This window comes from Notolabrus celidotus, chromosome 5 (assembly GCF_009762535.1).
Source record: "Notolabrus celidotus isolate fNotCel1 chromosome 5, fNotCel1.pri, whole genome shotgun sequence".
Classification (NCBI taxonomy): domain Eukaryota; kingdom Metazoa; phylum Chordata; class Actinopteri; order Labriformes; family Labridae; genus Notolabrus; species Notolabrus celidotus.
In genome coordinates, this window is record NC_048276.1 from 10,390,255 (window position 1) to 10,402,665 (window position 12,411).

Consider the following 12,411-nt stretch of genomic DNA (forward strand, 5'->3'; position numbering starts at 1 on the left):
GGACTGCAACAGACCAGAGCAGACCCTGGGTTTTTTGTTATTTTGATCCAGTTGAGTTTGGAGGGCCTGAATCAGAAGCTGCCTGAAGCACATGCAGAGAGATTCATCTACCCTGGAGTCAGCTCATGTTACTACAAAAGGCCTCACATGGCTGCAACAACCAAAGACAACTGAGGAGAACTCCAGCCAAGACATTCCTTCCCCTGGATTCTGTTTATTTTTCTTCATTACCTTACGGACACACAGGTAATACATACTGAAATCAAAACATGGAGGACTTCAATGATTTTCCACGCCAGCGCTCTGAGAGCATGAGCAGCTCAGCATCTCAGAGCTCAAGGTCCAAGACGCTCCTCCGCCAGCGTCTGTCTCAGCTGCTCACCTGCATAGAGGACATGAGCTCTGACGATGAGGCCAGTGAGGAGGTTTCGCGCACTCTGGATGAAGCCTTTCAGCTATGTGGGCGCTACATTCCCTCAGACGCATTCAGGTTGACATGAACACATTCCCATTCACACATACATACATACACAAATGTACAGAGTTCACATGTAAGTGTTTCAGCTCTGTTGAATACTTGAGATATTTTTGGGGGGGGGGGGGGGGGGGGGGGGGGGGGGTTGTACTCTTCTGAAAAATTGACTTGTGCCTTTTTTTCTTCTTGCTGATTTCCAACTGTTTTTTTCTTGTTGTAAACTGTATTTTACTTGAAATATTAAACCTGAACACAATTTTAAATGTTTTTTTTTATCTCTAAAGCTAGTGTGTTTATTTTGGGAAAGACACACCGTGCACCAAATTTTTTTCACAATTTCTATCCTTTAACTTATTGTTCTTGTGACCAAACCCTCTGTCAGGCTGCATATGGTCACCTGGAACGTTGCCACGGCAGAGCCTCCTGAAGACGTCACCGCTTTGCTGCAGCTCGACGTCCAGCCACCCACAGACCTCTATGTGATCGGGTAAGAAATAGAAACAAACTGATGCCGGGAGATAAAAAGTGTCCCTGTTAATGATAAGGCAACATATGTCAGACTGTTGGGTTTAATATTGTTGTATGTGTGGTGTGTGTGTGTGTGTGTCAGCCTCCAGGAAGTGAATGCCACCCCTGTGAGGTTCATCTCTGACCTGCTGGTGGAGGACTCCTGGAGTCATGTCCTCATGGACACACTGGCACCCCGAGGCTTTGTCAAGGTGAGAGAGAAAAGAGGAGGAACAAGGGGCTGGTATAATAGGAGTTACATATTCAGATCGTGTGCTTTTGTTTATTGGAATATAAGGTATAGAATATATGTTTACATTAACTTGTTTTTTCTTCATTGTTTTAATTTCTCTCAGTTTAAGAAAATTCTACATGAAAAGGAAAAAATGGATAACTATAATGAATAAGTTAATAAAATCTGTCTCCATCTATGTGCAGGTCACATCAATAAGGATGCAGGGTTTGCTGCTGCTGATTTTCGCCAAACAGGCTCATCTTCCCTTTATCCGAAACATCCAGACCACCTACACTCGCACCGGCATCTTTGGCTACTGGGTAGGAAATGCCAACAACAGACAACAACACTATTAAGCTGTGCACACCAGGAATCCCATTGACATCAGATGCTGTGGGGTTTAAACACATTATGAAAGGCCTATTGTGTTTGAGAAGTGGAGTGTGTACGAGCTTTGACAGAATGAAGTCTCCAACAAAGAACAGTGAAACTGGAGAGGTTACAGTGGGGAAAGACAAATAGTTTGATTCATGTATTAGAATAGTTTATGAAGCAGTTTTTAACTCTTTCTTTGTAAAAAAAAAAAAACTGCAGAAAATGAATCCACCATCCTCCCTCCTCTTTTGTTTGTCTGTATCAGGGAAACAAAGGAGGTGTGTCCGTGCGTTTCTCCTTCTACGGTCACATGGTGTGTTTCCTAAACTGCCACCTCGCCGCTCACATGAACTACGCGCTGCAGCGTGTTGATGAGTTTGAGTACATCCTGGAGAATCAAGAGTTTGACATCTCAGATGCGCCATATATCCGGGACCATAGGTCAGTATGCCTACACAGACATTTAATACACAACACAGATACAGTTTGATTAATGGGTTGTTGTAATAAGGCTCCATCCCTCTAACACAGGGTGGTGTTCTGTTTGGGTGACCTGAATTTCCGTATCGCAGATCACGGCTTGCACTTCCTCCGCTCATCCATCAACGGCGGACGACTTCATTGCTGTGGGACAGGGACCAGGTGAACTGCTTTACTGGGCACACACAGACGCACACACACACACATGCACTCTGAATCACATGTGCTAATCTATTTCACGGCCCTGCAGCTCCTCATGATGAAGAAGAAGGAACCTTTCCTGCAGGAATTTGAGGAAGGGCCGTTGAACTTCAAACCCACCTACAAGTTTGACCGTAACTCTGACACTTATGATACCAGGTAACATGTGCAACAAACCCTCACTTTTTACAGAAACACTCAACACATTACTCAAACTCTATCTGTGCTCTTATTTCTATGTAAATTTTGCACAGCTCTAAGAAGACATGGTTGCGTTTTAAGTAAGACACACTTGTTTTTCTGTGTTGCATGCCCCACATTTCCTCGTTTCTTAGACTCTGCACCATCTGTCCCTTTTTTCCTCAAGTGTCTGCCACCGCCTCTTTTAGCCCACACCCTGAGATAACACAAATGGGAAAGCGAAGCATTAAATCCTGATATATACAGTAGTTTAGTTTGGAGCAGCTCTTATATGAGTCAAATCCAATCCTGACACCAGCACACTGTGTGTGTGTCCCTCTCAGAAAGAGCACTGTGGCTCTGCCCCTAACCATGTACAGACCCAGGCCCCTGCAGCGCTGCAGCACCACGCTCTTCTTCCTCCTCACCTCCCTCACCTGGGGGATGCTCTCTGTGTGGTTGGGGTCCTGGTACAGGGAGCTAAACCCACCAAGGTGGGTGTCTCCATAGATAGGCCCAATAGGAATATGTTAAGACCCCTTTTTAAAGAATATCCACCTTGAGGGTTTTGTGCATATGACCTTTAAAACAAATATAATGGAGACACGTATTAAGAATGACAAGATTTCAAAGGTTTGTTTAACACAATAATATCTAATATCTGCAGATTCTCTTCTGCATCCAGCCCCCCACTGTTGTGCCTGCATTATTAATGTTGTTTTTATAGTTAATGCGCTCATAAATTATGCTTTAATACCATCTTAAATGGTATTACCACCCTTGATATCCACTGTTCCTCCTAAGCATGCTACACCATAGCATTAGCTCTGCACTTTATGTGTGTTACTTGTTTGTGCTCTCTAACAGCACAGTTTATATTGAATTCTATTCTATTTATATTCTTGTTATTTTGATACTTTAACTTATTCTAATTATATATATTTCAATGTTGTTGGTGAGTTAGTCTCTACTTCCAATGAATTTGTTTTTAATATGTAGCATGTTTTGCCAGTTTTTTTTTTCTTGTTTTCGCTGTAAAGCATTCTGAATTGCATTGATTTGTATGAAAGGTTGCTATATAAATAAAGCTAGATTGGTTAAAGCTCCTGTGAGGAGTTTGGAGTGGTTATGAAACAGACTGAAATTAATTCATGGCCTACAAAAGCAAACTAGACCATCAGGAAAGATTTAATTATTTCTGTTTCATAGTTTTTAAGCATGAAACTGCTGCGAGGGGGTAAGTGTCAGACAAGGTGATTTTTTACTTTTTCTCCAGCAAATATCCTTAATGAGTGAAATATTTGACTGTTAGTTGAAAGCAGGAGGATTTTTTTGTCAAAAAGCATACTTTACACATGTACAGGACAAGATCCGCAATAAGAGAGATATCACTTTGTCCACAGGGGGCGCCAAAGTTGACACAAACAGAAAGTTCCTCACAGGAGCTTTAAGTTACCAATATGTTGTATGAAACTAAGAGTTGTTAATGTGGTTGACCTTGGTATGTGACCTATCAGGTAAGCATTACAAACCAAAAAATCAGCTCCACATGTTGGAAACTGTTGAATGCTGTTTCACTGCTCTGCTCAGTGGTAAGAAGAGGAAACCTGCCTGGACTGATCGGATCCTCTGGCGCATCAAACCCAAAACTCCTCCATCAGAGAATAATGAAGATGATGAAAAGGCATCGACTTCTGCTGATGAAGAAATCGATGAGTATCCACTCTTGGTCACTCAGGACAAATACACCAGTGACATGAGCTATGGAGTCAGTGACCACAAGCCTGTCATCGCAACCTTCAGTGTGGAGGTGAGAGCAGACTCACCACTTCAGGAAGTTAGAACTCAAATATGTCAGATACAACCACTAAGTTAAGAGTGTATGTTCATTGTTAGAGCGCCCTCTCTGTCCTTTTATCTGTCCTGCAGATGAGGAAGCACTTCGACACACCACTGGTGCACATTTCTCCTCTGGGCGTATGGAGTGCCGACTTGGATGCACTTCTTACCTACACCGTCCAAGAGGATTTCGAGTCCTCCACATGGGACTGGATTGGCCTCTACAAGGTACTTTTGATGACAAGAGAATGCAAAATAACAACAACAGAATACTAGATGGCTCTGAACTTTTGATATTGTTTTGTTGCAGGTGGGATTCAAGAATGCATCCGATTATGAAACCTTTGTTTGGGTGAGAGAGGAAGACTTGCCTGAGATAAATGAAGTCATACAGGTAAGGTGCCAAAGAAGCATGAGTATCATGTTTGCAGATAATCTGAATCTGTCATTTAAATTCCTTTGTGTTTCCTTGTGTGTGTGTTGCAGATATCTGTGGATAAGAATCACATCCCACTGCTGGGTGGGCAGTATCTTTTGGGTTACTTCAGCACAAACATGCAGAGCATCATAGGCATCAGTGCTAACTTCCAGGTGCGTATGTCACTGTAACACACTGTGTAATTTAAAATGTGTCTGTTCCTTGTTTTCATTTTAAAAACAAGATGTGCATGTTTTTTTCATTGTTTTAGATTTTGCCTGAAAAGAAGAGACAGGGATTCTGTAGCATTGAAATCTGTCATTTGTCTATCATGCAAGATTTTAAAAAGATGTATTAAACTTCTTAAAAGTAGAATTTAAGCCACAACTGTTCCATTTAAATAAGATATATTTACCTATCTTTGTTTCAAACTTGCAGATCCTGGAGTCAAAGCGTGCTGTAATGGAGGGTCTCGTCCCTGAGAACATCAATGGGCTCAACAAATAAAACAAAATCACCACGCTGCCACATCTTCATCCTTCCCCCCAGGAAACTCACCAAGACTTGAATTAGACTTTCAAAATGCCCCAACATCAACTCTGATGGGCCGGAAATAGCCATCACTCTGTGCCACTATTTGGACTGGAAACATATTTTTTTGTTCCCAACTTTGCCTTTAAAGAGTTCACATTAAGATGAACTTGCTCTTGCAGGATTAAGCGTATAAATAGCAGGCTAAACGCTGTAATGAGTGGTTGTCTAACTTAAGCTTTTCCTGCCTGTTAGAGCACAAAAAATGAAGAAAAATATTTGTGAAGTAGTGGACATGCACTGCAGGTCAAAACAGTCCTTGGTTTAGTTGTATTGGGCGATAGTTTTAAATGTTCTGGTTTTGTTTACAGTGAGATGATTGTACAATACATTGCAAGAAAAATCTGTTGATGCAGGCATCTAAGGTCATGATAAGAAAGGTCCAATTTATGAGTATAATAAAGTCTTGTTTTAGATCATTTTTAACAATTACTGTACCTAAGTGGGAGAAAGATTAAATATAAATATATGATGTGGATGTTGATGTAGATTCCAGTCCTATAATGCTTTATAACAAATGAAGTACATGTGATTATTTAAGCCTCATGTGTAACATAAAGGCTCTGAAATGGTCAACAGAATCATAATGAGATTATATTTTGTAATGAGTATGAGTTCAAAGTGTTTAATGATTTTAATTATTATTTATCTATCACACTCTAAGCCTCTCAGCTGTAGCTTTTTACATCAGTTGGATATCAAGTTTCCTTCTTATTGTACTGGAAAGTGATTATTTTTGTCAAAGAAAAACAAAGTGTCAAATTTCTGTGTGTTTTGTGAGTATGCATGTGATAGTGAAATAGACTATGTTGATTGATGAACTGATCGAAAGAATAAAATAAAATATCACAGCAGCAAAGCACCATTTGTATGAAGGATGTGTGTTAGCATTACATGTTTTATTGTTGAAATGAAATAAATTAAAGCTGCTGTTGATAGGAATGGTGGAAAAAAAAGTTACTTTTTTCTGCTGGGTTTGGAGAAAAGGTCATAATGCCTGTTGGTACTCATCGGTAAGTGGAGTAATTTGAGACTATTGCGAAATCTCTGCGTTTCCAATGCCTTTGTATCAAGCAATTTTATTATTCCCCTCATTCCCGTTATAACGGACCAATCATAGCTAATCTCCAATCCTCTGTCCTGATTGGTTAAGGGGCGGCCCCTACTATATCACTCGATTGGTTATGAGTCAAGCACTATCATGATTGCACCATGGTCTGCACACGCCGATCTGTGTTGGGGGCTAAGAGGAAATCTGGTTGGGAGGGATAGTGTTGACATTCGAAGTCCCTCTCTCTGAACAGATGTTTACTCTGTGACTACCAACAGCAGCTTTAAGATGAGACTTCTGAAACTTAAAAAGCAGAACTTTATTGTAATAAAATGATGTGGTTACTTTTAAATTATTTATGAAAATAACATGTTTTTACCACCATGGGTTTGACTAATCTTGTAAAAATGAACAATAAGTAAGCATCCCACTTTTTAGATTGAAATACAATAATATGACATAAGTTCTACAACATATTATACTGCTATAAAGCGTTATACTACCCCAGTCTATAACATACTTTTACAATGTTCACTATGATAAATTCTGTAAATTATTAGGTTCATCAAGAAGAGTTAAAAATGCTTACCTAAATAAATGGTTCACAGGAGCACAGTTACTATTTGTTGACAATTTATTTAGATACGTTATTATTTTTTAAGGCCTCCATAAAGTAAATTTAATATCATGAAAATAAATTATTGAACATAATAATTAAACAAATAATTTTAGAAATATATACAAATAAAGCAGAAGACGAGTATTCAGCATGGTATTCAGGTTTACGGCAAAGATTACCCGGAAACAAACAAATACTTTATTTTTTACCTTCCCATGATTCATTGCGCGAAACTGATCACTGACAGGACTTCACTCTATTGGAGTATCTCTGCTGTGTAGACTCTTCGGTGGTTTACACGTGGGGAGCATAGACACATCTCCGCAACGCCAGTAAGTTTCACCTTATGTTTTTCAAAAAGCTGGTGTTAAATACAACTAGACGAAGCTGTATTAGCGTCATATATGTTCCTGTTGTTTGATCGCTGCTAAAGGAAAACTGTGTGACAAATATTGGCTAGTAGCATGCTAGCAGAGTTAGCTAACATCACATTTAGTAGACTCCAGCTAGCCTAAAGTAAACTCCTACACTGTGTGTTGTGAGTTCTGTTTTGACACACATTGCTGTAGTGATAATAAGAAACAGTGCTCTACAATATAACACTTGTTCTTTGAGGTAAACGAGTTAACGTTATGGGCATTTTGGTCACAGTTAAGCTAGCTCATGTTGCCTTCAAGACAAAACTGAGAATTGTCAATACCTCAACTTGTCAGGAAACACTTTTAATAAAGGCCTATGTAAATGCAGTCAACACAGTAACAGTATCAACTTTCCTCTGCCAAACAGAGATGATAAAAACACTTAGGAAATGTATTGATTTTATGACATATATTGTCATTCTTCAAGTGTAACATGTCACCGTACCTTCATTCATGTAGATAATCTATACTTGAATCTGAATCAAACAAACCATGACGACTGAGGACGTGGAGCGCCTGTTGATCCAGTTCCAGGACGAGGAGGGAGAGGTTCTGGGCTCACCTTTGATGTGCCTCTGGACATCACCCCTGACAAACTACAGCTCGTCTGCAATGCACTTCTACAGAAGGTAACAAGCTCGCATTACACAACATAATGTAGGATATAATGTGACAAGGCTGCACACGTTGAAGCCAGGATTGTGTTTTTCTTTCATCCATTTAAATCTGTTGCAATAAAAACATAGATGTTTAATAAATGGTTAATATTCCTTGTTGTTTTGCTGCAGGAGGAGCCGGTGCCACTCGCATTCTTTGTCCGTGGCGAGGCCGAGGTTGTGTCCAGTCTGGGTTTGTGTGTGAAGGCTCTGGGCGTCGAGACAGAGCAGGTTCTGCCAGTGGTGTACCAGCCTCAAGCTGTGTTCAGGGTCCGAGCTGTGTCCCGCTGCACCAGCACGCTACAGGGGCACACAGAAGCTGTCATCTCCACTGCCTTTAGCCCCACTGGCAAGTAAGTGACCCCATAATGCTGACCTGTCTTTGTTTTTCCTGCTTTCTGTCCTCTGGTTTATTTAAGAGTACTTGTTATTAAACAACAGTTGGAGGAGATGAAAGTCTGTTAAATATGTTCTCCATGTGTGTTTCAGATATCTGGCCAGTGGCTCAGGTGACACCACAGTGCGTTTTTGGGACTTGATGACTGAGACGCCTCACCATACTGCCAGAGGTATAACCTCATGTCTAAGGTCTAGCATAATCTGTAGTGCAGCCACATCAGTATGACTAATCAGTGATTTTACACACCATTGAGCTGTGCTCTGCTTTATTTCAGGGCACACACATTGGGTGCTGAGCATCGCCTGGTCACCTGACGGCAAGAAACTGGCTTCAGGGTGCAAGAACAGTCAGGTTTGCTTCTGACACTCGCACATATCTGAGCTGCAGCATTGAGATGAGTCACATGAGCGTGTTTGGTATAATTGTTGTGGTTCTGTTTCTGCAGATCTGCCTGTGGGATCCACTGACCGGAGCACAGATTGGAAAGACTTTGATTGGGCACACTAAGTGGATCACTTGGCTCTGTTGGGAACCTCTTCACCTGTGAGTGATCAGTTTAACACTTTCTTACTTCTGCTTTACATTTATCTTACTGCTGACAAAGACTCCAGAAAACAGTACACTATATACTTCTCACACATATTTCGTATTATAGCACATATCATTAGGAATCTGCATTTTACACAGCGATTCAGCCACAGCACCATAATGAACTCTGCTGTCTCTTTCCCTGGGTACTGAACCCCACACCAGCATAACATTGCTGTCCTAGCGTTGGCTTTTACACCGCATTAAAGCATTGTGGAAACAAAGCACTAGCTTCACATACAGACACACACAACACCAAGCATGTCACAGTGATGCTGTTTTTCCTCTGTCACTACCTCTGATGCCGGCTCAGTGAATGAACATCTTTGTCCCGCCATTACACCTTTGTGTTTTATACATTAAAGATGAGGCAAAACATTAGCATGCTAACCGAAACAAACATAACAGCAGAAGCAAAATGTGCCGGAACTCTTTTCCACGGATTTGACAGGACGTGTGATCAGTTTGCCTCTGGTGTTGCTCGTGTTAGTGAAAGTTAATAACCATCGTCAAGGAATTTTGACCAATCAGAATCAAGCGTCTTACACAGCTGGAAGATCAGTAAGAAAGTCGAGTAATAAAGATGTTCTAATGAATTGGTCGTGCTGCTGACTTAAGTTGTAACAACCTTTGAACAAAACTTGTAGCAGACTGGGGTTCGCTTTATGTCTTTAAACCGCAGAACTGTACCAGTTCCAAAACAACTAATGACACTGGCGAACTGTAGCATTACGTATCTAATTTTGAAATTGTATAGGGTTACAAAAACTGTCTGAATAGAAACTAGCTGTAATGTGAAAGCTTGATCACTGAATTGATTTTGAATTGGAGTCTCTCTGATCCACTCCTTTCTCTTCCAGTAACCCGGAGTGTCGGCATTTAGCCAGTAGCTCTAAGGATGGCAGCATACGAATCTGGGACACCGTGTTGGGACGCTGCGAGAAGATCCTGACCGGTCACACTCAGTCAGTCAGCTGTGTGAAGTGGGGAGGAGACGGACTGCTCTACACATCCTCCCAGGACAGAACGGTCAAAGTCTGGAGGGCTAAAGATGTGAGTGTTCTGCGACGCAGGGAGTACGAGCTGAAGAGAGGGAGGCGACGTGTCATAAAGAGCTGACTCCCCTCCCTGTTTACTTACATCCTCTGTGTGTATTTGTGTCCTTAGGGTGTCCAGTGCAGGACTCTGCAGGGGCACGCTCACTGGGTGAACACCCTGGCTCTCAGCACAGACTACGTCCTGCGAACTGGAGCTTTTGAACCTGCAACTGCCACCATCAACCCTCAGGACCTCACCGGATCATGTAAGGGGCATGTGGTTTGTTTGGGATGCAGTATTCCTCTCTTCTAGTTTGCTGAGGAGGCTGTCTTTGCTCAGATGTTTAAATTTAACAATTGTTTGTGTTTCTCAGTGGACGAGCTGAAAGAGAGAGCTTTGCAGCGCTACAATAAAGTTAGGGTATGTACTGTCTGAGGTCTGAAATGATGTTTTCAAGCATGTATTTCTTGTTTGGAGATTTTACTTTACTCCACTTTCTTGTGCTGCAGGGTCAGGCTCCAGAGCGTTTGGTGTCTGGCTCGGATGACTTCACCTTGTTCTTGTGGAACCCAGCAGAAGACAAGAAGCCTCTGGCCAGGATGACGGGCCACAGCGCTCTGGTCAACGAGGTGCTCTTCTCTCCTGACACAAGACTCCTTGCCTCTGCGTCATTTGATAAATCTATCAAAATCTGGGACGGACGCACCGGAAAGTAAGAAAATAATGCAGCCAAGCTCATCCATGAGAATGAAAAATAAATCTGTGTGCAGTACTGATGTTGTCCAGGTGATGGTGCTGCAGGCATACTATTTGTGTATTCATGTCACTGTCTGTTTTTCCCCTCACTCAAAGGTACCTGATATCCCTGCGTGGACATGTGGGCTCTGTGTATCAGGTGGCGTGGTCTGCAGACAGCAGGCTGCTGGTCAGTGGCAGCAGCGACAGCACCCTTAAAGTCTGGGACATCAAGACGGGAAAGCTGAACATGGACCTGCCGGGCCACGCTGATGAGGTGAGGGGAGAATAACTTCTGCTTCCTGGTTGTATTACATTTGTTTGTTGCTATAACTGCCTTGTTTCTTGTGTTTGTAGGTGTTTGCAGTGGACTGGAGTCCTGATGGACAAAGAGTGGCCAGTGGTGGGAAGGACAAATGTCTCAGAATGTAAGTAAGATATAAAACAGACAGCCATTGCAAAGTTAATCCCCTGTGTGTTCCTCACACCTGACCCATTTGCCTCGTGTTGTATTTCCAGATGGAGAAGGTAACCTCACCTCTGATCCCTGACCTAACTTTTGATGAGGATTTCAAATCTTCTACTTCCTGAGAAGCCCGACAGCTGGAGCAAAGATGGTTAAACTGAACCTAATCCCAAGTTTGGCTGTAGTACACTGTGGGTCAAGGAACTCCTGTCTGGTCATGGTGCCATTGAAGTCTCCAGGTTTGAAACCCACTAGAGAATAAAAACAGAGTAACTCAGTAAAGGCTTTTTACTGAGCTTGAGATTATTGAAGCCACACTGTCATATGTAAGTCAGTGCTGGCTCAAATTTGAACATAAAAAAGGTCTTATGGCCACATGGGCTCTGACCAATAACTTCTACTTCAGTGTCGAATGCACACACAATGTACAAGTATATGAAAACTAGATATTTAAGCTAATGCTTACATGATATTTCTCAAGGAATTCAACCAGCTGCACAGGACAGAATAAGCACAGGAGGATGTTTTTTTCCAGCAGCGTGTGCATCCTCCACTTCACCTTAAGCCTTACTAAATGAATGGTAGAATGTAGGTGACAGGTGCACTGGGGGAGGAAACAGGTGGGAGCGCTAATACCTTTCCTCTGTGATGTCAGTGTCGACTGCGCTCGGCCTGCTATTCATCCTTTAATCTCCTCCGTCCTGCGATCATGCGAAAGCTTCAGCCTGCTGGTTTTTCCAGCCAAATGTCAACAGCTCTGAAGTGTGTGTGACTCAGGAGGAGTACTTTTCTAATTAAAATAAGCAGTTTAATTTCTTGTATATAACCGGCTTTGTGAGTATTTACTGAATAAATATTTGCATTACAGCTTTTACCAAATGTGTCCAGCTGGTGTTGCTTTTATATTTATATGCTGAGCAGATGTTTGCACGTCCCTGACTTTACATAATTGATTCCCTTTCTATCACATTTTGTATTTTTTTGTCATCAGAAAATATTAGAATCATTGATACTTAGAAAATACTGAGAAATTACAATAATTCGTCACTGTAGTTTTTAAGATTTTTTATTTAATTTTGACTTTCAGTCCTGGCAGTTTAATGCTTAGTTCTAAGTATAGAACTCTACATTGTCAATT

General features: G+C 41.6%; 2 protein-coding genes across 2 annotated transcripts; both read left to right on the forward strand.

Moving 5' to 3' along the window:
* Positions 1-320: 320 nt before the first annotated feature.
* On the forward strand, positions 321-6,145 carry inpp5kb (inositol polyphosphate-5-phosphatase Kb). The gene is given in 14 exon segments (XM_034684084.1): positions 321-490; positions 858-962; positions 1,086-1,194; positions 1,421-1,537; positions 1,858-2,033; positions 2,124-2,197; positions 2,200-2,234; positions 2,323-2,432; positions 2,528-2,554; positions 4,044-4,263; positions 4,383-4,520; positions 4,603-4,686; positions 4,779-4,883; positions 5,149-6,145. Coding segments are annotated over 14 exon segments (1,464 nt in total). The 5' UTR covers positions 321-395; the 3' UTR covers positions 5,218-6,145.
* A 1,712-nt stretch (positions 6,146-7,857) lies between these two features.
* nle1 (notchless homolog 1 (Drosophila)) lies at positions 7,858-12,147 on the forward strand. Its single transcript, XM_034684377.1, is given in 13 exon segments — positions 7,858-7,952; positions 7,955-8,019; positions 8,179-8,399; positions 8,536-8,615; positions 8,721-8,797; positions 8,892-8,989; positions 9,895-10,087; positions 10,202-10,337; positions 10,446-10,492; positions 10,582-10,784; positions 10,925-11,084; positions 11,165-11,235; positions 11,327-12,147. Coding segments are annotated over 13 exon segments (1,434 nt in total). The 5' UTR covers positions 7,858-7,882; the 3' UTR covers positions 11,340-12,147.
* Positions 12,148-12,411: the final 264 nt, after the last annotated feature.